The sequence below is a fragment of the Mustela lutreola genome, chromosome 3 (assembly GCF_030435805.1).
Source record: "Mustela lutreola isolate mMusLut2 chromosome 3, mMusLut2.pri, whole genome shotgun sequence".
NCBI classification, from domain to species: Eukaryota; Metazoa; Chordata; class Mammalia; order Carnivora; family Mustelidae; genus Mustela; species Mustela lutreola.
This window is the reverse complement of record NC_081292.1, coordinates 230,084-253,425: the sequence shown is the minus strand read 5'-3', so window position 1 is coordinate 253,425 and position 23,342 is coordinate 230,084. Positions and strand designations below refer to the sequence as shown.

General features: G+C 46.3%; 2 protein-coding genes across 3 annotated transcripts in view; one reads left to right on the top strand and one right to left on the bottom strand.

Moving 5' to 3' along the window:
* Positions 1-2,587, bottom strand: part of ARHGAP39 (Rho GTPase activating protein 39) — a 95,993-nt gene extending 93,406 nt beyond the window's left edge. For both annotated transcript variants that reach the window (XM_059165383.1, XM_059165384.1), the window contains exon 1: positions 2,428-2,587. The gene's annotated coding sequence lies outside the window, so the exon portion shown is untranslated. The remainder of the gene's footprint in view (positions 1-2,427) is intronic.
* Positions 1-3,619, top strand: part of LOC131827726 (basic proline-rich protein-like) — a 31,951-nt gene extending 28,332 nt beyond the window's left edge. The window contains exons 4-5 of the mRNA XM_059168668.1: positions 1,467-1,554; positions 1,646-3,619. Of these exons, the coding sequence (XP_059024651.1) occupies positions 1,467-1,554; positions 1,646-3,619 (2,062 nt within the window). The remainder of the gene's footprint in view (positions 1-1,466; positions 1,555-1,645) is intronic.
* Positions 3,620-23,342: the final 19,723 nt, after the last annotated feature.

Sequence of the window (23,342 nt, the reverse complement as noted above, 5' to 3'; positions counted from 1 at the left end):
ACCCAGACAGGGGAGGGGAACAGTCCACCCCAGCATGCAAGCAGCAGAAAAGGCCGGACGGACATTTTTAAATCTATCCTTAGATATTTTACATTTTGCTCACAAAGCTGTTTCATCACCATCTGTTCTGAACATTAAACCTTCTCACCTTAAACCCCACAAATGCCCAAAGACTCTATTTTAAAGGGGAAGGATTCCTCCCCAAGTCTTAGTGTCACAGATTTAAAGGAGATGAGATGTAGTAATGTAGGGTAAGTCTAAGATATTCTCCCTAGGTCCGATTTTTTAAAAGAGATTTTATTTATTTGAGAGAGAAGCAGTGACTTAGATAGCAGGAGAGAGCACAAGCAGGGAGGGAGAAGCAGGCTCCCACTGAGCAGGGAGCCCAACGCAGGGTTCGATCTCAGGACTCCAGGATCATGACCTGAGCTGAAGGCAGATGCTTCACCATCTGAGCCACCCGGGCGCCCTCTCCCTAGATCTGAGAAAGAGAATCATCTCCTTGGGAAATGAAGATTCTTCCTGCTTTGCTCTGAAGCAAGTTAGATCTTATTTTGTTCTGGAACAGGTAATTCCAAGTTCTCACTCTGTTGCTTATGTCTTCACTGTCATCTGAGTTTGTTAATAAGTCATCCTTCCTAGTCCAAGGATAACACTTTTAAGCGAAGTATAACAACAACTGCTTCAGTGGTCTAATTCGGAGAATCACCCAAGACCTGCTCTAACTCCCATCGCTGTCTGCAACAACACTACCCGCCCCCCGCCCCCCAGGACAAGTCCTACAGGATCTAGAGTGCCTCGCTAGCAGCTTTCTTCTTTTAAACAGATTTTATATAGCAACCTACAAATTACAAATCCATAATATCAGATGTAGAATGCATCTAAGCAGTAAGATCCGTTCCTCATTTACCTTTGTAAGAGACTTAGCTTTTCCCAACTTGCTCGGGTAAGAAAATCGTCCCAGACTTCAAGTTAATGCAAAACCAAGATCTAGGTGACGCTAGTAGACAAGGGCAGAGCCAGCAGCCAAGCAGCGGGGCCCTGGAAACCAGCTCCCAGCACTGGCAGTCCCCAACACTCACATCGCACCTGGCACCAACCGCTTGAGTGTTCGCTCTCTGAGTCCTCACGACCACCCCCCAGGAGGCCAGGACGCCCACCACCCCCACGACCACCCCCCAGGAGGCCAGGACGCCGGTGGCCGCGTTTCACCCACCCGAGACCAAAGGCACAGAGCACGGAGCCGCAAGCACAGGAGGCAGGACTCGAAGGCAGGCAGTCTGGCTCCAGAACGCGCCCGCTTCTGCGCTCTGCTCGCCAGCTCCTTGGCCAGACACAAAGTGCAGCCAGAGGCCGGCTGACCTCTGCTCAGTCAGCGAGCAAGCCTGAGGGTCATCAAGTCTGCGCCCAGGACGCTTAGGAAACGAGCCTCCTGCTTCCCGGCCGTACCCCGCACCCTCCCCCAGCGGGCAGCAGCACACCTGGCTCATTGTGAAACCGGAGCCGCTGACCGGGAACCACCTGCTGTTTGCAGAGGCGCCCTGGACCCACAGGGTTTAATTCCTCTCGCCGGCTTCAAAGACAAATCTCCTATTGTCTACACCGGCGGAGGCACACGAAGCCTCGCAACTGTCGGTGTCTGCAGAGGTCACCGGAGGTTTGGCTAAACCCCACGACACCGAACGGAGGCGGGGGGAGGGCGCCGCGTGTTCGCCGAAGGTTGCGCAGCGCCCACAGCCGCTGCCGGGGGAGCAGCGCGGAACACACCCCCAGCCGCGCGGCGCGCGGGGACGATAGAAGACGCCCTGACCCCACGAGGCACGGCCGGCCTCCCGCGCGGCCCCGCCGCCCCCGCCCCCGGGAAGCCACAGAGGGACTTCCAGGCCCCGGAGGGCTGCGCCCGGGAGCGCCCCGACCCGCCGCGCCGCAGAGGCCGGTCGGCGAGGCCCCGCGGCCACAGCCCGCACCCAGAGCCGCGCGTCCCGACTCCCGCGCCGGGACAAAGCGCCCCCGCACCCCGCCCCGCCCGAGCCCCGCGAAGCGCGCCGACGCCCCACGCCCGGGCCCCGGCACTCCATTCACGCCCCCCCCGCGGCCGGGCACCCTCGGGCCGGGCACCCTCGCCCTCACGCCCACCCCCCGCGGCCGGGCACCCTCGGGCCGGGCACACTCGCCCTCACGCCCACCCCCCGCCCGGCCCCCGCGCGGCCTTGGCCCCTCGCGCCCCGCGCCCCGCCCAGTCCCGCCCGGCACACCCACGCGCCCTCCGCAGCCGCCCCCGCGGCGGCCCCGCCCGCCCCCTCGCGCCCCGCGGGCCCGGATTTTCGCACGGCGGGGTCCGGGACCTCCTCGAGGCCGGGCGGGGGCCGCAGAGCCGGCCTCTCCGCCATCTTCCCGGCCCGCGCCGCCCACCGCCCGCGCTCTCACCGGCCGGCTGCTCGGGGGCCGCGCCGCCACAGCCGCTCATGTCGGCCCGGGCGCCGCGCCCGAGCTGTCGCGGCTCTCCCGCCGCCGCCGCCGTCAGCGCCGTCGCCGCAGCCGCAGCCGCAGCCGCAGCCCGCTCGGTCCGCGTCCTGCGCCGCCGCCGCCGCCGCCGCCGCCGCCGCCGCCGGGCCAGTGCGCCGCAGCCGCGCGTCCTCCCGTCACCAGCGCAACCCCCCGCCTCCGGCCCCGCCCCCGCGCCTCCCCGCTCCCGCCGCCAGGGGGCGCCGCCACGAACCCCGTGCGCGTGCGCCGGCGTGCGGCATGCCGGGAGCCGGAATCCGGCCGAGGGCGCGCGGGGCCTGCCGGGAGGCGGGAGTGCGGTCCTGGGGGCTCCGCCCCACAGGCGGGCGTGGCCAGCGCGCGACCTCCGAGGGCCCCGAGGGCGGGGTCGACGGGGCGGGGCCGGCGGGGCGGGCGCGGCCGGGCGTCCACTCCCCGCGGGACGCTGTCGCACTCGCTCGCGTCGCTCGGACCGCAGCCGGCCGGGCCCTCCTGCCCGACCGCCCGGCAGGGTCTCCTTCAACCCTCGGGCCGCGCGGCCGCCGCTCGGACGTCTCAGTGCGGACCGGGGGGAGCTAAGCCCCGAAACCGTCGGACCCCGCGAGGCTCGGGCGTCCCTCCTCGCGGACTCGGAGTCGCGGCGAGCACGGGTCCTCGCTGGCGCAGTCTGTCGCCCGTTCGCTTAGCGGTCGGACGGCCCGTGCTTCGTCCCGAGCTCCCGGCGACCGCGCGGCCTCCGCTCTCCGGCAGCTCGTCCTCGCGGACCCGCGTCCGGCTCGAGAAGGCGCGTCGGACTGGTGCTTGGAAGCTACGCCGCCCGAAGCGTCCGGCAGCACGCGGAGACCGCGGCGCCCAGTGCGTGGCCGCACCCGCGCGCTCCTCTCCAAAACCGCCAGGGCTGGAAGCGCCGTCGCGGAAGCGCGCGGCCGAGCTCCTGCCCTGCAGCTCCCCGCTGCGCCCAGCCGGAGCTCCTCCAGCGGCTCAGGCTCACCGCTCCTGCCCCCCTTCATTCTGCCCTCGCACCCCGCACCCGCCCACGTGCATGAGCCGTCACGCCGCTTCGTTGCTAGACCCTGTCCACAGTGGGCATCGGAGAAGACCCACCCCGGCTGAACCCAGCCATGCCCCATCATGACCACTGCAGAAACGGGCAGACGGCTGGCTTCACCTGAAGCTTAAAATGAGTGCTTCGCTCTCCCTTGTGATCTTGTGATTTTTCTCTCGCTCTCTGAGTGACCACCAGAATTTCTCAGGCCTCTCTAGTTGAGCCACCCAGACGAGACCAACACTCTTATCACCGCATCTGAAGGGCCACCCATGTCCACCCTCTGCCCTTCACCTTCCCTCCTGGTAACCTGCGACCGTCACTTCCCCGATCCTACATAAGGCAGTCTCTCCCCTGGGGCACTGGAACCCATTCCCTCGTGAATTCTCAAAGGCTCTGCTTTGCCATCTCCTCTCCTAATCTGTTTGTCTTTCTCTATGTAATTATTTCCATGAGCACAAGATACACTCTGATAGTTTTCACTACTAAAAAAAAAAAGAAAGAAAAAGAAAAGACTCCACATCCCCCTCAGACTCCCTGGTGACTGTGCTGCTCAAAAGGCTGGCCTGTGTCTTCTATTTCCTTCTCTTCTCATTCTCCAGTTCCATGGAACACATCCCTGTTTGGGTCACTGGTTCCTGACTCCCGTGTACTTGTTCCTGTTGTCCTCTGGTTGCCCTGTCAGCATCATCCAACATGCTGAGTCTGAGCTGATTTTACTGATGGGATGTGCAAGAGGATGTGACTTTGTGTGTCATCTGCACGTAACACAATAGGATGTCAATATTTTGGCTAAGGACAGCAGATAGCATACATCCACATATACTAAAAATGTGCAAACACCTATTTTCAGGGCTTCTGAGAAGGTGGCCAAAGCCTGCTCCATACTTCTTTGCCCTTTACCATTGTAGGTAAAGGTAAGGTAGGAAGTGAGAGAATGAAGGAAGGTTTCCTGGGAAAAGACGTAGACCTACCAGTGTGTTTCCATTCTCCATCCCACCTCCCGCCAAACCTAGGTGGAAAGTATTTATATAATGGGTAGGATAAAAGTATCAAAAAATATGTTAGAGGGAGAAATGATCCAAAATAAAACCAAGATGGAAATTTAACATCAGATGAAACAATTGAAGTGCAAGTCATTACCAAGGCAAAATGGAAATTACATTATCTTAACAAATTACAAATAATTAACAAGTGTGTTAACTTTAAAACTGCCAGTTATTTTCCAGGAAAAATGGGTTTACTTAGTAAAAGCAGAGAGTTGCAATTCAGGATAAGCAAGCTCAGACAAAACTATAGGCAAGTCCGCAGAGCCAAGGAGAGCAAAGCTCTCATATAGAGGAAAGAGGGTAGGAAGTAACATCTCCAGCGAGGTGCAACCTCTCTGTCGGTTCTCTGAGCCACGGCCAGGGTGGTGAGCCTCCTCTGCTGGCTGCCCATTGCCACCTTCACGGAGTCTCCATCCAGTTTCACACTTGACCCCTAAACAACACGGGCTTGAACTGTGCGGGACTAATCTGTGAATTTTTTTTTTCAGTAGGTGTATTAAAAAATTTTTCGGAGATTTGTGACAATTTGAAAAAACTTGCAGACAAACTGTGTAGCCTAAAAGTATTTAAAAAATTCAAATGTTGGGTATGTCAGGAATGTATAAAATATATAAAAGTACTTGTCTATTTTATCATTTGTTACCATGAAATATACACAAATCTATTACCAAAAGTTAAAATTTGTCAAAACTTATGCACACAAACACTCACAGACCATACATGTGCCATTCGTTGTCAGGAGAAATATAAGCAATCCAAAGATGCAGTATTAAATCATAACTGCATAAGATTTACTGCAGTACTGATAAAAAAAAGAAAGCTACAGGCTCAAAATGACACCTTAGGTCCAGTCCCCAAACTGGGGCTTACTACCTAACCTAATACCATTGTCATCCTACCCCAGAAATACAGCCTTAGTCAGAAATTTTCTGCTTAGCACCAATAAGGAGATCTGTCACATGGGTCTTTCCATCCCCAAAAGGAAGATGAGATAATCCACATACTAAGAACTTTTTGTCCCCAAATGAAGGTGACCTAACCTAAAATAATGCTTTTTTCCTGTTCATGACTTCCCTGTTCTGCTTTCAAAAACCTTTCCCTTTCGGAACCCTTTGGAGCTCCATTCCCCTTGCTACATGCTTGTTTCATGGATCACCTAATAAAGCCAATTAGATCTTCAAACTGACTTGGTTCGATTCTATTCTTTACCAGTACACACTGTACTTCTCTGATAAATAGGGGCCACCTCCTGTGCTATTGTGCTGAGCTCGTGTTTTGGGAACCCACTGAAAACACCCTGTGACATTAATCATCCGACATCAGCACACCATCTCTCCAGTAAATTATGTATCACAATAGAAGTGATCTCTCGTGGTTCTCATGAATTTTGCATTGTACGTAGTGCAACACTGTAGCCTATGTGACCTGTACGAACTGCCACTAATGATGCCAAATGTGCTCCCAAGAAGCAGGAAAAAAAAATCACAATGTTAGAAGATGCAGTTGAATTGCTTGGTATGGGCTGTAGACTGAGGTCTGCAGCAGCAATTGCCCACCATTCCAAGCTAAATGAGTCCAGCATAAGGACCACATTAAAAAGAGAAAAGGGGGGGCACCTGTCTGGTCCAGTCACTACAGCATGTGACTCTTGATCTCAGGGTTGTGTGTTCAAGCCCCACATTGGACATAGAGCTTAACGTAAAAAGAGAGAGAGAGAGAAGGAAAGCCATGGAGCTGTTACCACAACTAGGCCAGAAGGAGTGAAAGTCTTACAATTTTTGTGAAATACCTTTTTAAAAATCTCATATTGAAAATGCAGCCTTTATGTGGGTGCAAGATTGCTATAAGGCATACCTACAGACAGACTCTGATATGATTTGAGAAAAAGGCATGTCATACTATGACAACTTAATGCAACAGGAAGCTGAAGGATCTAAAGCTGGAGAATTTAATGCCAGCAAAGGATGGTTTGACAATTTTAGAAAGAGGTTTGGCATAGAAAATGTCACGATAACAGGAGAAGCAGCTTCTGCAAAGCAAGCAGCAGATGAGTTCTTAGATGCCATTAAGAAAATCATCGAGGGAGTGCCTGGGGCGCTCAGTCATTTGAGCAGCTGCCTTCAACTCGGGTTGTGGTTCCCAGGGTCCTAGGATCGAGCCCCACATTGGGCTCACTGTGCAGTGGGGAGCCTGATTCTCCCTCTCCCTCTGCCTGCCTCTCTGCCTACTTGTGCTCTCTCTATATATGTCTCTGTCAAATAAATAAATAAAATCTTTTTTAAAAAAAATCATTGAGAGGGCACCTGGGTGGCTCAGTGGGTTAAGCCGCTGCCTTCGGCTCAGGTCATGATCTCAGGGTCCTGGGATCGAGTCCTGCATCAGGCTCTCTGTTCAGCGGGGAGCCTGCTTCCTCCTCTCTCTCTGCCTACTTGTGATCTCTCTCTGTCAAATAAATAAATAAAATCTTTAAAAAAAAGTCATTGAGAAAGGATATCTGCCTGAACAGGGTTTTCATGTAGATGGAAGTGTCTTATCCTGGGAAAAAAATGCCACAAAGAACATTTATTGGCAAGGAAGAGAAGCAAGCACTGGAATTTAAGGAAGAAGGGAAAGGCTAACTCTCTGGGTTTGTGCAAATGCAGTCTGGTCTATGACCAGGTCTGTCCTTATCTATAAAGCCACTAACTCCGAAGCTTTGAGGGGAAAAGGTAATCACCAGCCACCAGTCTTTTTGTTGTATAAGAAGGCCTGGATGAGAACCCATTTTCTGGATTGGTTCCACCAATGCTTTGTCTGTGAAATCAAGAAATACCTTGCCAGTAAGAGACTGGTTTTGTTGTTGTTGTTGTTGTTGTTGTTGTTGTTGAATAGGCTGTGGAGCCTGATGTAGGGCCTCAACTCAGACCCTGAGATCAAGACGATTGCTGAGCTTAAAGTCATATGTATAACCAACTGAGCCACCCAGGTGCCCCAAACAACTGCTTTTTAAAGTTCTTTTCATATTGGACCGTGCACCAGCCACCCAGATCCCCATGAGTTCAACACTGAAGGAATCAAATACAGTGTCTCTACCACAGCCTCTAGATCAGGGCGTCCTGAGGACCTTTAAGGCTCATTACACATGGTACCCAACGGAAAGGATTGTCAACACTATGGAAGAGAATCCCAGTATGAACTCAGCGTGAAAACCTGGAAGGATTATACCATTGAAGATGCCATCATTGTTACAGAAAAGGCTGTGAAAGCCATCGAGCCGCAAACAATAAATTCTTTCTGAAGAAAACTATCCGCATGTTGTGCATGACTTCGCAGGATTTACAACAGAGCCAGTCAAGGAAATCATGAGACTGTGGATATAGAAAAAAGGTGAGGGTGAAAGTCTTCAAGACATGGGTCTTGCAGAAATTCAAGAGATAATAGATACCATCCCAGAGGAACTAACAGAAGACAACGTAACGGAGATGAGTGCTTCTGAACCAGTGCCAGACGACAAGGAGGAAGATGTCCCAGAAGCAGAGCAGAAAACAGACTGACATTAGGAAATCTAGTGGAAGGGTTCACTTGAATAGTCAGCTATTCAAGACCGCTTTTGACTTCCTTTACAACATGGACCCTTCTGTGATACGGGCAATGAAGTTAAACAGTGGAGAGGGGATTAACACTTATAAAAAACACTTTAAAGAGAAGAAAAAGCCAAAAAGTCAGACAAAGTATATTTCTGGAGGGGCTCACTGAGTGTGCCTCCCTCCCTCCCCTTCTAATTCCTCCGCCTCTTTCACCCTGAGACAGAATGCCAAGCCTTCTGCTGCCCCTCCTTGTCAGCTCACTCAATGTGGAGTCAAGATGAAGAACTTTAGGACAACCTGCTCCCACTGAACGAACAGGAAATAATCATCTTGCAGTACAGTTAACAAACCTGTCCGGTGTGCGCGTGTCCTCCCATGAAAATCTAATGCCTGTACAGTAGGAGCTGCACGAGATATTTTGTGTCATCGTTGTGATTAACTAGGTAGTCATCAGGTAGAGTATCGTGGGCAAGACTTGCATGGAAGCGGACAGCCAATCCTTACAGAGGCATAAAGTGAGTGATATTTAATATAAAATTAATGTGTCAGTTTTCTGGTTTAGAACATTGCTTTCAAAGAATTACATTACTGTATGGTATACCCCTTCCTCTACCCTAATTGGAGAAAATGCATATCAGCCTATCATCACAGGTAAGTGGTTTTTTCTTTAACAGTTTCCAATACTATATATTATGAATATGACTTTAACACTGTATACCATACAAATTTTACAACAATCCCCTTATTGGTGCATAGGCTAGGCTGCTGTGAAGCAATCATATCAGTTACACTAGGCTACTGTAAAGCCATCACATTGCTGCTTTGTCACTACCAATGCACAGATTGCTAAACCTGTAAATAAATATGAATTTCTGGGGCGCCTGGCTGGCTCAGTGGGTTAAGCCTCTGTCTTCAGCTCAGGTCATGATCTCAGGGTCCTGGGATTGAGCCCGACATGGGGGGGGGGGTCTCTGCTCAGCAGGGAGCCTGCTTCCCCCTCTCTCTGCCTGACTCTCTGCCTACATGTGATCTCTCTCTCTCTCAAATAAAATATTTTTAAAAAATAAATAAATATGAATTTCTTTTTCACATTATCTTTTCATTTTTGATGTCTAGCATTAGTAATACATATAATATCTACAGTGTATTGTATAAGAAATATTAATGTAGGTCTGACAGATGATTCATCTTGTTACTGGGCAATGTAAACACAATATCAATACAGCACAGCAACAAATTTATTTTCCCTTCCTTATAATTTTTTCTTTTTATTTATTTTTTTAAAAGATTTTATTTATTTATTTGACAGATGGAGATCACAAGCAGGCAGAGAAGCAGGCAGAGAGAGAGGAGGAAGCAGGCTCCCTGCTGAGCAGAGAGCCCGATGCAGGGCTTGATCCCAGGACCCTGGGATCACGACCTGAGCCGAAGGCAGAGGCTTTAACCCACTGAGCCACCCAGGCGCCCCATCTTATGATTTTCTTAATGATAATTTATTTTCTTAGCTTACTTTATTGTAAGAATACAGCAATTAATAGTATGACATACAAAATATGTGTTAATTGATTGCTTGTGTTCTAGGTAAGTCTTACAGTTAGCAGCAGGCCATTAGTAGTTCAGTTTCTAGGGAGTCACAAGTTATATGTGGATTAACTGTCCTGGGAGCTGGTGCCCAACCCTGGTGTTGCCCAAGGGTCAGCCGCACAGACGGAGCTCTGCACTGTGTCACAGTTGGAACATGCCTCCCGTCCTTTCACTCACTCATGCAACAAATGCTTTCCCATGTGCCGCCCATGTACAGGCATTCTTTTAGGGGCTGGGGTTAAGAACGAGCAAAGCCAAGTCCTTGTCTTTGTGGTATTTGTGTTTGGGCTTGGGAAAACATTCCAGTTCTCAAAGAAATTTTCTGCCCCTACCTGATTTGTGGTCACATATTCGTTTATTGTCCGTCTCCTCATTAGAATGTTGGTTCCAGGGGGCTGGGTCTTCCCTCATCACCAAATCCCTGCTCCAGAGCAGTGCCTGGCACACAGAAGGCACTCAGCAAGCATCTGTTGAAATGTGTTTGTGTGCTTCTTTGGAATCAGCACCTGCTTTTGCACAGTGTCACTGAGATGCCATAGACCCAGTAAGGAAAGCACCTGCCATCAGAATCTCAGGTCCAGCTACAGTGATGGACACAAGCAACTAACTGCGATTCAACGTAAAATGGAATACGGCCTTTAACAGAAGGGATGAAACTCTGATCCGGCTGATGTACAAGCTGCATGAAAACTTCATTTAGCTTAATTATAAGAGTAACTACTTTCTTTCTCCATTCACAAGGAAGCTTTAATTTTTCATTCTTTGTTTGAGATTCTTGGGTCAAGACAAAGCACAGTCAACTCCAAAGGAGAAATCTTCTAAAGAAGAATTATAAGAAGTAACTCACAACAGTTTCCTAATGGTCAATCCAGAGGTGTTTGAATTTCAACAAGCTTGTGGGGGCTAAGACAATAGCAGAACACTTGTAGGAAAAAAATCACAGTAGAGCCCAGGAGGAAGCTCTTTTTCCCAAAAGAGAGATTCTGGGAAAATGTTCAGCTTCCCTCTCAAAACGAATAGACTGGGGCATCTGGGTGGCTCAGTCACTTGAGCGTCTGCCTTGGGCTGGGGTCATGGTCCCAGGGGCCTGGGATGGAGCCCTGCGTTGGGCTCCCTGCTCAGCAGGGAGACTGCTTCTCCCTCTTCCCCTTCCCCTGCTTGTGTTCCTTCTCTCTCTCTCTATCAAATAAATAAAATCTTTTTTTTTTAAGATTTTTTTGACAGACAGAGATCACAAGCAGGCAGAGAGGCAGGCAGAGAGAGAGGAGGAAGCAGGCTCCCCACCGAGCAGAGAGCCCACGATGCGGGGCTTGATCCCAGGACCCTGGGATCATGACCTGAGCTGAAGGCAGAGGCTTTAACCCACTGAGCCACTCAGGTGCCCCTCAAATAAATAAAATCTTTAAAAAAATCAAAACAACAAACAAAAAATAATAGACCAGAGAAATACCAGGAATGTAGCTAATTTGGGGAAAATAGGACCCTGGGCACAAACCTGGTGTACCTTAGAGGGACAGAGCAGGAGAGAGAGATTATCAACGAGGCAGGGGGGGGGGGGTGTAGAAAGCAGATGCTCTCCATGTGGTTCAAGCAGAATGCACACCAAACAGGTCCCAGGGGTTTAGAGCTCAGTGGACATAATCTGTGAGCAAGTACTCACAACTTATTCAGCATCAGAAAACTCATACAAGGAAGAACCCTAAGGGCATATGGAGTATGGGGAAAAATTAATCAAGACTCAATCCTCATACAACATCAGAAAATTCACAGCGGAAAGAAACTGTGTGTAATCAATGTGACAAGGGCTTTGGAGAGACATCAAAGCTTGTTAAACATCAGAGAATTCACACTGGGAAAAAGCCCGATAAGTGTACCAAATGTGGCAAGGCCTTTGGTGGGAACTCAAACCACGTTATTTCTGGAGAGAAACCCTATAAATATAATGAACATGGGAATGTCTTCAATCAGAGAGCAAACAGCATTACACATCAGTAAACTCACACAAGAGAGAACACTCTTGAATGTAAGGAGTGTGGGAAAAGCTTCAGCCCACCATCACCGTGATTCACCATCAAAGTATACATTCTGAAGGGAAACTCTGTAAGTGTGATCGGTGTAAAGGGCTTGGGTCACACATCAGACCTGATCAGTCGTCAAAGAATACACACCGAAGAGAACCCTTACATGTGTACCATGTGCAGGCGAGGCTTTGGTCAGAGATTACACCTGATTCACCAGCACAGAACACACTCCGGAGAGAAGTCAGTGCTCAGTACTTACTAGTTATCAGGTCATTCATACCATGGAGCAAACGTGTGAACTCACTAAATGTGTCAAACCCTCAGTGTGAACTAGCTTCAGGCACTACCCCAATTTCTCCTAAAGGGAAATTCTTCACACAGGAAGAAGACACACCTGGGAATAGAGCAAAGGCGGGAAAGCCTTTCACTGTTGCTTGTTACACATCTCAGAGCTCCTACTGGAGAGAGCTCTGTAGAGGTAGAGAATGCCAGGAGAGCATTTACTTGGAACTCACACCTTTGCAGTCAGATAATTCATTGAGTATGTAATGGATATGAGAGGCTTTTTTGTTTTTGTTTTGGGTTGCTTTTAAGAGAGGTTTGGTGGTGTGGGCAGAAGGTAAAACTCTGGGTACCCACCATTGCCAGCTGCTCCCTTTGAAGAAACTGCCCAGCAGTTCTCATCCCCAAGGGACCATGCTCTGTAGGTGGCCTGTTGCCTTTATTTTTTTTTTTAAGATTTTATTTTATTTATTTGACAGACCGATCACAAGTAGGCAGAGAGGCAGGCAGAGAGAGAGGAGGAAGCAGGCTCCCTGCCAAGCAGAGAGCCCAACTCGGGGGTTGATCCCAGGACCCTGGGATCATGACCCGAGCCGAAGGCAGAGGCTTTAACCCACTGAGCCACCCAGGCGCCCCCAGAAATTTCAATTTTTAAAAAAGATTTTATTTATTTATTTGACAGAGAGAGATCACAAGTAGGCAGAGAGAGAAGGAAGCAGGCTCCCCACTGAGCAGAGAGCCCAATGCAGGGCTCGATCCCAGGACCCTGAGATCATGACCTGAGCCAAAGGCAGAGGCTTTAACCCACTGCCCCCCCTCAGGTTCCCAGAACAGAGATAGTAGTTTTAAAGGATTAAAGACCAAATGATATATGTAGAAGACAAAGGGGACCCAATATCTACATATTTGGAGTCTCCCAAGAACACTTGATGAAAGGAACAGAATGAGCAATTAAACTCATAATAATTAAATCTATAATTTAAGAATATTTATCTGAAGTAAAATATGTGAATCTGCGTAATGAAAGGGCAAACTACACACCAGGACAAACTGACCCACAATGACCAACACGGGGGCATTTCCTACTGAAATTATTGGGCTTCCAAGACAAAGAATTTTGGGGGACATCTGGATGAACTGGTCAATTCATTTATAAGGGAAAGAGAACAGGTTAGTGTTAGCTATATTTGATGACAGAAGTTGAAGGGACCAAACCTGCAAGTTACTCAGGAAAGATAATGTGAGTCAGAGATTTTAAGTGCAGACAGCCTGTCCTTCAAGTATAAAGACTACAGTCAGTCTCTGCTTCTGAGTATGATGGATAAAGATGCTACTGGACAGGGTCGCCTGGGTGGCTCCGTTGTTCAGTGTCTGCCTTTGGCTCGGGTCATGATCCCAGGGTTCTGGCATGGAGCCCCACGTCTGGCTCCTGGCTCACTGCGTGACCTGCTTCTCCCTCTGCTCCTCACCCTGCTTGTGTTTCTTCTCTCACTTTCTCTCTTTCTATGTCAAATAAAGAAATAAAATCTAAAAAAAAAAAAAATGCTACTGGACAATCTCTTCCACCCACCTCAGAAAACCTGAACATAAAACAAAAGCAGCTGTCTGAACGTACTGGAGTGAAGAGAAGCTAAAACGCAGTGGTGGGGAGTGCAGACACTCAGAGGACGGCGGATAGGGAAAAGAGGGTAAGTTCCCCTCCCGCACCTTCGAGCCTAAAGCTGAGTGCGATTTTACTGTGTGGAAGTAGGGGCATATGTGGAAAAACACACAGTGTTTCGGGCTGGGGAGCCAGAGGTGAGAGGTCAGGCACTGCAAACTCTAAAAGATAATGAACAGTTCCTGGAAGGGAAGGTGTCAGAAAGGGGAACCCCAAACTCTACACCCACATCTCTGACTGACCCTTGAACCACATATGCAGAAAACAGACTCAAAGAGCCCAGCTAACAACAAAAAACAGGAAGATACCAGAGACGCTGCATAAGAAAGTTTTCAGTTCAAGCTCAGCCATGAAAATTAACTGTTAACACAAAGAAATCAATGCTCATCAGAGAAAAATAACAATCCATAATCTCCAAAATTAGCCTACACACGAAGAGCCAAGAAAATACAACACATTTGCATGAGAAAAGAAAATAAACCAAGTTAGATCCTGACATGAACCAGCTGTTGGAATTAATAGATAAGAGTTTTAGAGCAATTGTAATTAACTTCAGTGAAGTAAAATAAATTATGAAAATCTGCAGGAACTGGGAATTCTCAGCAGAGAATTATAAGCAATTTTAGTGGACATTTTAGAACTCAAAAATACAATTTTTTAATTTTTTTAAGATTTTATCTATTTATTTGACAGAGATCACGAGTAGGCAGAGAGGCAGGCAGAGCGAGAGAGAGAGAGAGAAAGAGAGAGAGAAGAAGTAGGCTTCCTGCTGAGCAGGTTGCTCAATGTGGGGCTCGATCCCAGGACCCTGGGATCATGACCTGAGCTGAAGGCAGAGGCTTTAACCCACTGAGCCACCCAGGCGCCCCTCAAAAATACAATTTCTAAACTAAAAAATTAATTGATGAACTTAAGAGGTGAATAGACACGACGAAAGAGAGTTAAGTGAACTTGGATCCGGATTCACAGAAATTATCTCAATAAAGATTCTTAAACAGATAAAAAAATTTTTTTTAAGATTTTATTTATTTCAAGAGAGAACATGAATGGGGGTGACAGAGAGGAGCAGACAGAGAGGGAGAAGCCGACCCCCCACTGAGCAGGGAGCCTGATGTGGGCAGGACCCTGGGATCATGACCTGATTGGAAGGCAGATGCTTAGCTGACTGAGCCACTCACATGCCTAAATAAAAAAGATTTAAAAAATGATAAACAGGGGCGCCTGGGTGGCTCAGTGGGTTGAAGCCTCTGCCTTCAGCTCAGGTCATGATTTCAGGGTCCTGGGATCCAGCCCCCTATGGGGCTCTCTGCTCAGCAGGGAGCCTGCTTCCTCCTCTCTCTCTCTCTCTGCCTGCCTCTCTGCCTACTTGTGATCTCTGTCTGTCAAATAAATAAATAAATCTTGAAAATATATAAAAATAAAAATAAAAAATAATAAACAGAACCTTGGGTACCTGTTAAATGAAATTGGATATATAATAATATGTATTTATATAGCTAGAATCCCAGAAGGAAACAAAAAAGAGTACAGAACATAAAGAAATTCAGAAGAAATAATGTCCAACATTTCCTGAATTTGATTAAAGACGAAAATTTGCAGAATCCAGATGCTAAACAACAAGCAAAATAAACACAAAGGCCCATACTGAGGCATGTCATCGTCAAACTATTGAAAAACAAGCCTAAAGAGCAAATCTTGAAAGCAAGAGAATAACTTATTACATACACAGAAACACTGTTGTAATTAATAACAGTCCTTATTGAAAACCACAGAGGCCAAGAGAGAGGGAAACGTCTTTAAAGCGCTGCATGCAGGATGCCTGGGTGGCTCAGCTGCTTAAGCATCTGACTCTAGGTTTTCACTCAGGTCATGATCTCAGGGTTGTTGGATTAAGACCCCATGTCAGACTCACTGTACTGGGGGTGGATCCTTCTTAGGATTCTCTCCTTCTCCCTCTCTGAAATAAAGAAAGAAGGAAAAGAAAAGAAAAACTGCATGATAAACACTGTAAATACAGATTCTATGTCCAAAGAAAATATCACCCAGGAATGAAAGAAAAATAAATGTATTTGCATAAAAAATAAAAAAGAACTGTTGCAGCAAATGTGCACCACAAGAAATGCCAAAGAAAGTTCTTCTGAATGAAGGGAACTAACACCCAGGAGATACTCAGACTGTTGGAGAGGAATGAAGAGCACTGGACATGGAGATATTGGGGTAAATGAACAAAACTGCTTTGGGGGACCTTTTTCTTTTAATTTTTTGTAAATGATATAACTTTAAGCACAACATTTTCTTGTTGAGTTTAAATACATATATAGATGTAATCCATAGCACACCCATAACAAGGACGGGATGCAAGATTTCTGGATTTTATGAAATAGTACATGATGAACCATTAGTAGACTGTGAAACTTAAGTATGTAAATTGTAATCCCTAGGAAAAAAATCACTATTTAAAAAATGCAAAAAGCTGGGTGGCTCAGTCAGTTAAATGTCTGTCTTTGGCTCCGGTCATGATCCTCTAGTCCCAGGATCAAGCCCCACATCAGGGCCCCACTTGGTTGGGCGTCTGCTTCTCCCTCTGACCCTCCCCCATGTCATGCATTCTCTCTCTCTCTCTCTCATATAGAAATAAAATCTCATAAGAAATAAAATCGTAAAGAATAAAAATAAAAATGAAAAAGATAAACAGCAAATAGACAAATTAAAATGGAATTCTAAAAATATTCAAATAACCCAAATAAAGGCAAGAAAGAGGCACAGGGGAACACAAAACAGAGATATTTGTAAAATAAGAAATAAGATATTATTCACAAACACCTTTATGGAATGTATCAATAATTACATTAAACATTAATAGGCAAAACACCTCAATTAAGACAAGGATTGTCAAGATGGACTAAAAAAATTAAAAAATAAATTTAAAAAGGACCCATCTGCATGCTGTCTACAAGAGAGTCACTTAAATTATAGACACAGCAAGGTTAAATTACAGTAAGTGTAAGGAGGCTGTAGTTGCTATGTTAGTATCAGATAGAATATATTTCAGAACGAAGTGTATTATCAGAGGATAAAGAGGGACACTTGATAATGGTAATCATTAACGTGAATGAGCCAAATAACACAGCTTCAAAATATATTAGCCAAATAGAAAAAAAAGGGGGAGAAAGAGATAATCTTACAACCATATTTGGGTATTTTAACATCTCTCTCTCAGATGAAAGAAAAACTAGACAAAATCTTGCTAGGACATAGAAGCTATGAACAATGCTATCAACACCTTCACTTAATTGATATTTACATAGCCTCATAAAAGCAGAATACTCATTCTTTTAAAGTTTACATGGTACATTTACCAGGATAGACCGAATTTTGGGTCCTAAAATGAGCAAATACATGTAAAAATAATGAAACCACACAGATTATGTTTCTGACCACAAAAGAAATTATAAATTAATAACAATAACAACTAGGAAAACATTGGCGGTTTGAAAATTAAATACGTATCCAAACAATCAGGAGGTCAAAGCAGAAATCACAAGAAACATTAGATAATATTTTGAACTAAAAGATTAGGAAAATACAACATATTAAAAATCTTTTGGATGTATCTAAGCTATGCTTAAAGAAAATGTATAACTTTAAATGCCTGTAAGAAGAAATATCTTAAATCAGTGATCTAAGCTTCTACCTTTGGAAACTGACAGCTTCATAAAATCAATTCTGAATGCACACAAATTTGGGACATACAACTCATAACAGCCTTTCTAAGTAAGTGACTGTAAGAAAAACTCCAACCAACCAAGAGATGATGGCGAACACTTCGGGAGGATTACCAAGGTAAACAGGTAATATACTTAACTGCAGATCTAAGGCACTAGCAAAGGTGAGGGTTGAGTTACAAAGTGTTCTTTGCTAGTCTTTGTAATAAGCACCCTCCTTTCGGTGTGTGTCTTCCCTCTGCATTCCTGCAGTATCTGCTACTCAAGAGGCATAGTTTCAGCTTTTTTCCCTCCTCTCTCTTCTTATGGAGGCAGCCAAGGGGCACTGGATTTTGTGCTCAGGGTTGAGGGGACCCAAGTCCAGCCCCTGGTCTGTCTCAGAATAACTGGATCACATTTTTAATTTTTTTAATTTTTAAAATTTTTGAATAATTGCCCCATTTACACTTGTACCAACAGTGCACAAGTTTTCCAATTCCTCACATTCTTGTCAACATTTCTTGTCTTTCCTTCTTTCCTTCCTTCCCCTCCTTATTCTATAGCCATCCTCATGGGTGTGGGCATGTATCTCAGTGTGGTTTTGATTTGCAATCCCCTAGTGGTTAGTGACGTTGCTCATCTTTTCATGTGCTTATTGACCATTTGTAAATTTCTTTGTAGTAAAACCCTTGTAGTAATTTCTTTGTAGGAATGTAGTAATTCAAGTCTTTTGTCCATATTTTACTCAGGTTGTCATGTGTTTTGTGGTTGTTGAGTTTTAGGAATTAACCATATGATCTGGATATCAATCCCTTATCAGATCTATGATTTACAAATATATTTCCCATTTTCTGTGTTGCCTTTTTACTCTGTTGATAGTGGTGTTTTTTAATTAAAAAAAATTATTTTAAGTATGCTCCACACCCAACATGGGGCTTAAACTCACGATCTTGAGATCTAGAGTCACATGCTTTACTGACTGAGCTAGCCAAGCACCACTATTGATAATTTTTTTGATGCATAATTTAAAAAATTTTTTTCATGAAGTCAAGTTTGTCTATTTTTCAATTTGTTGCCTGTGGCCTCTGTTGTCATATCCAAGAAATCACCGGCAAATCTAATCACCACCACTTCCAACCAGCATGTGCTCTGGAGATAGGAATCAGCAGCTGCCTAAACATGATTCCTCAGGGCCTGCAGTGATGGTCATGTTTGCATCTTTGTTCCTCTTCTTTCTTCCATATTCTGTAATGGGGATCGAGAATGAACAATTATTTGTAAATATTTTATACATAGCCACCCATGGTGTATTAGAAATACTCCCTCTGGATTTTCTGCCAAGACTTAGGGAAGATGAAGATGTATCAGACAACTGTCAAAAAAATACCAAAGGGACTGCTTTGAGTAAATCCCTAACTTGGAATAAAAGCTTTAGTGAAATGATCATATCACAGGATGAAACACTCAATGTGACCAGGAATTTTATGAATTAGGAGAAAACATCAGTGAGAAACATCCCAGAGAGGACAAAGCCCATAGATGGGATGAGTGTGGCCAAAGCTTCAATACAATTCAGATCTTATTCTTCATGAGTAAATTCATACTAGAAAAAAAGTCCCACAGGTGCCCTGAATGTGGGAAAAAATTTTTTTAAAAAGATATTTATTTACTCATTTGACAGAGAGAAACACAGCGAGAGAGGGAATACAAGCAGGGGGAGTGGGAGAGGGAGAAGCAGGCTTCCTGTTGAGCAGAGGTACTCATCTGGGGCTCAATCCCAGGAGCCTGAGATCATGATCTAAGCTGAAGGCAGACGCTTAACAACTGAGCCACGCAGGTGCCCCTGTGGGAAAGATTTTAGTCAAACTTTAAATCTTAGAGGACCAAAAAAAAAACCCAAAACAAAACAAAAACAAAAACCCTAAAGAAAAAAAAAAAAAGAAAATTCACACTGGAGAAATCCATATAAATATAATAAATATTTGAAAGACTTTATGGCTTATAGCTTATGCAACTAATCATGAATCAACTTATTCATAGCAAAGGGACAATTTAGGGGTGTAATAAATGGTCTTAACTCACAACTTAACACCAGAGAACTCACACTGGAAAGAAGCCATTTAAGTGTGAAGAATATAGAAAACCCTGTGGTCATTTTCAGCATGGGAGAATGGTTGTAAAACAAAATGAGGAAAAGACTTCAGTCAGAAATAATGACTTATTCTATATTAAAGAATTAATACTGGAGAGAAACTCCATGAATGCAATAAATATGGAAATGCTTTCAATCAGAGACCGCTCCTTAGTAGACATCAGAGAACTCATGCAGGAGAGAGGCCTTCCTTATTCATGTGTGGGGAAGTCTTCACTCTAAATTTACGTCTTGCTCTACATTATAGACTTCTCCCTGGAGTGAAACCCTACACAGTAATGGATGTGGGAAATCCTTTAGTTGGGGCTCTCATCTTATTCAACATGTTACTTAACACGGGAAAGAAGCCCAGTAAATGCAGTGTGTGTGGGAAAGCCTTCATTCGAAACTCATAGCAGATTCAGCAGCAAAGACAGGGCAGACCCTATGTGTGGTGGTGTGTGGGAAACCTTCAGCCAGAGCTCCCAACTTACACCACACCAGAGAGTTCACCCTAGAGAGAAATATGCAAATGTAATGAATGTAGAGAACATTTCTGTCAGAGTTCTTTGCTTACTCACCATCAGAGGGTTCATCCTGGAGACACAGTGTGGAAAACCTTTAACCAGAGTTCATATCTTACTCTACCTCAGAAAATCCACCCTGATGGAAAAATCTCTGTTCATGTATTACATCTGAATATCACTCTTTTCAAACTTTATTAAATGTCAAATTTATTCTGGAAAGGAGCTGCATATACACAACAGACATGGGAAAGCCTATAGTTGGGAGCCACAGGTTTTCTTTTCTTTTCTTTTCTTTTCTTTTTTTTTTTTTTTTTTAAGATTTTACTTATTTATTTGACACAAAGAAAGTGAATGATAGAGAGAAAGAGACAGACAGCATGCACAAGCCGGGCAGGAGGGGCAGGCAGTGGAGAAGCAGGCTCCCTGTTGAGCAAGGAGCATGATGTGGGGCTCCATCCCAGGACCTAGAATCACCACCTGAGTCAAGGTGCCCCAAGGTAACCACATGTTTTCTTACAGTTAAATTCATACTAGAGAGAAATCAAGCCAATGTCACCATCTGATATTGCATGCTTATGGGATTAGGATTAATTTTGGAAATGCAGATAAGACTTCAGTTGAAGCTCTCAGTCATTCCACATCAGTCTTTGTCTTGCTGCAAAATCCTCAGAGTATTGGAAAGATCTCAGGAAAAGCTTGTATTTACACTTAGAGCATTCATAGTAATGTAAACCTGTTTGTATAAACTTTATCTTACTGATAATTAGTGGAGATTTAAGATAAGCTGGTCTGGAACATCCCCCTGGAGACATAACATGGAAATTAATACATGAACATTCTTTAAAATTGTTATTAAAAATTTTATTTATTTATTTTAGAGTGAGTGAGAGAGAGCAAGAGAGGGAGAGAGCACAGCAGGAAGGGCAGGGGGAGGGAGAGATAATCTCAAGCAGACTGCACTAAGCAGGGAGCCTGATGCCAGGCTTCATCCCAGGACCCTGAGATCAGGGCCTGAGCCAACAACAAAAGTCAGACACTTAAGTAATTGAGCCACCCAGGCCCCCCACAATGTGAACATTCTAACATAGGATCCAAACACTGGTTGGCGGCTCCCAATAGCAAGCCAGGAAGGATGGAAGTGGCAGCCCTATGCCCCACAGAAGTAACTGGCAGGCCATCAGAAGGACACTCTAGGCAATATGATAAATGTTAGCTCAGGGAAAAGTGGGCTTAGGATTCCAGGGAAGCCCAAGAGAAAAGGGGCCATGAGTGTTGTCAAGAGTCCTGTCAGCATCAGGTGCATGTAGGGCACTAACTGAGGAAGTCAGTTGAGAAGAATGAAACGGCTTCCATCCAAGTGGTTGGGGTAAAGGATGATAGGAAAACAGATTTCTGTGTTAGTCAAGGGGCTCCAGGAAGCAGATGCCAAGATGAGAATAAACATGCAGGGATAGTCCTAGGAGAAATGTCTGTGTAAGAGAAAACACTGAGGGAATCGGGACAATGCAGATTTGACCCAGAGTGAAGAGAGAAGGTTGGGTGGAAGCATTCCAGACTGCCAAGAAGTCTAAGAAAGGGTCAACAAAGCTTTCAGGGAGTCCTTGAACTAAAGCCAACTGTCAAAGGAGTCCCAGCCACCCCCAGACAGTGCCTGTTATTCCTGCTGTACTCAGCTGTTGGCAGGAGTAGCCTGCGGAGGGTTAGCCTTAGCACTGACTTGGCAAACTAAGCAATGAGTTCTAGGACCTGAATTCCATCTCCTATAGTGGGAGGTCTGTAAGGTGCATTCTCATGACCACCACAGCCCACCCCTTGTGCTCTGTAGTGTAACTATAGTTCAGATACCCATGCTCTCCTGTGGTCTTTCTTCCTGAGATGAAACTCAGGAGGTCAGTGGGATGAACAGACTCCCAGCAATGAAGTTGATCTCAGGGCAAAGTTCTCACTCTCTTCTCCATTATCCACTGTCCAGTATCCCCATCCTCCGTTCTCAACATGGTGGGTCTTGTCTCCCCCTGTGTTGTGATGCAAACCTTCATTCAGAAGGGTCTGAGCCCCCTACACTTGTACCCTCCTTAGCTGAACTGCCATTGTGTTTGTTTACGGATACTGTGGCACATGGGAGAACCAGAAGAGGCCAAGACAGACAATATGGGTCTGGACGCACTCCTCCCTGCCTCCCTCATATAACTGTAGGCCAGCCTCCTGGTGACTGAGTCATGATCCAGTGACTCCTGCCAATCAATCCTGGCAGATTGATCCTGGGACCCTTGCTGCATCCTCTTGGAGACCAGGACAGCCAATTCTGCGAAGTCCAGAACCGTGGGCCTCTGAAGTACAAACCCCCAGTGGATAGTGGGGAATTATAGTGAGTAGGTCCACTACTGCTTCAGCCCTTAGATCCCCAGACCCATGTGAACTTTATGTTGTAAGCACAAAGTACGATTTAATGCACATGTCCCAAAGGATGGGGTTTTCTTCAATCTTGTGCCTCAGCTGACCTCTCAGAAGGCCAGTCCAGTATTCTGTGAGGCCAGCTGCCTCTGGGTAATATGCTACAGGACACAACCCCTGGGTCTCACACTTCTGTCACTGTAAAGTGGGTCCCCTATGTGGACCTCACACCAGGTGAGATTCCAAGCCTGTGGGTGAAGCAGTCTGCAAGCCCCAGGTGTACTGGCTGAGGGTGGGCAGGTCAGGCGAAGTCATGCCTAGAGCTGGTCTCCATCTCTGTGAGAACAAACTGCTGGCCTTTCCAGGGTAGAAGCAGCCTTCCTGGTGTAGTCAGCTTTGTTCCCACACATTGGACAGTCAGAAGGGGCAGCTGCTAGACAGGCCCTGTCCCAGGGGCAGGGTCATGCTGCAGCCCGTGGAGAGCTATTTCTGTTACCACAGGCACTTTCAGGAACCCACTTTGTTGGCTCCGAGTGGCTGAGTATGAAGGCTGGCTTATGTCCCAAGTTCTTTTGACCTCTAGGTTGTTTGGTGCCTCTTCTGTGGTGGATGCTTTCTGGTTCAGCTCTAATACAAAGATCTGCACATTCCATGCCCACTCCCATGTCCTCTACTCCAGACCTTTTTGTTCCCAAGCTCCCTCTTACTTCTGGGCCCCAACCAGGCAGCCAAGACCCTGGCACTGCCCAGGAATCTGTATATTCTCAGCACAACCCACTTGTGTCTCAACACAGGCTGGATGAGCAGGTGCCCAGCTGGCAGCTCCGGCCCTCGGGGATCTTCCCTCCCCTTGGCTTTCAAGGCCACGCTTGTGTGTGGCTATAATGCAGCTGCT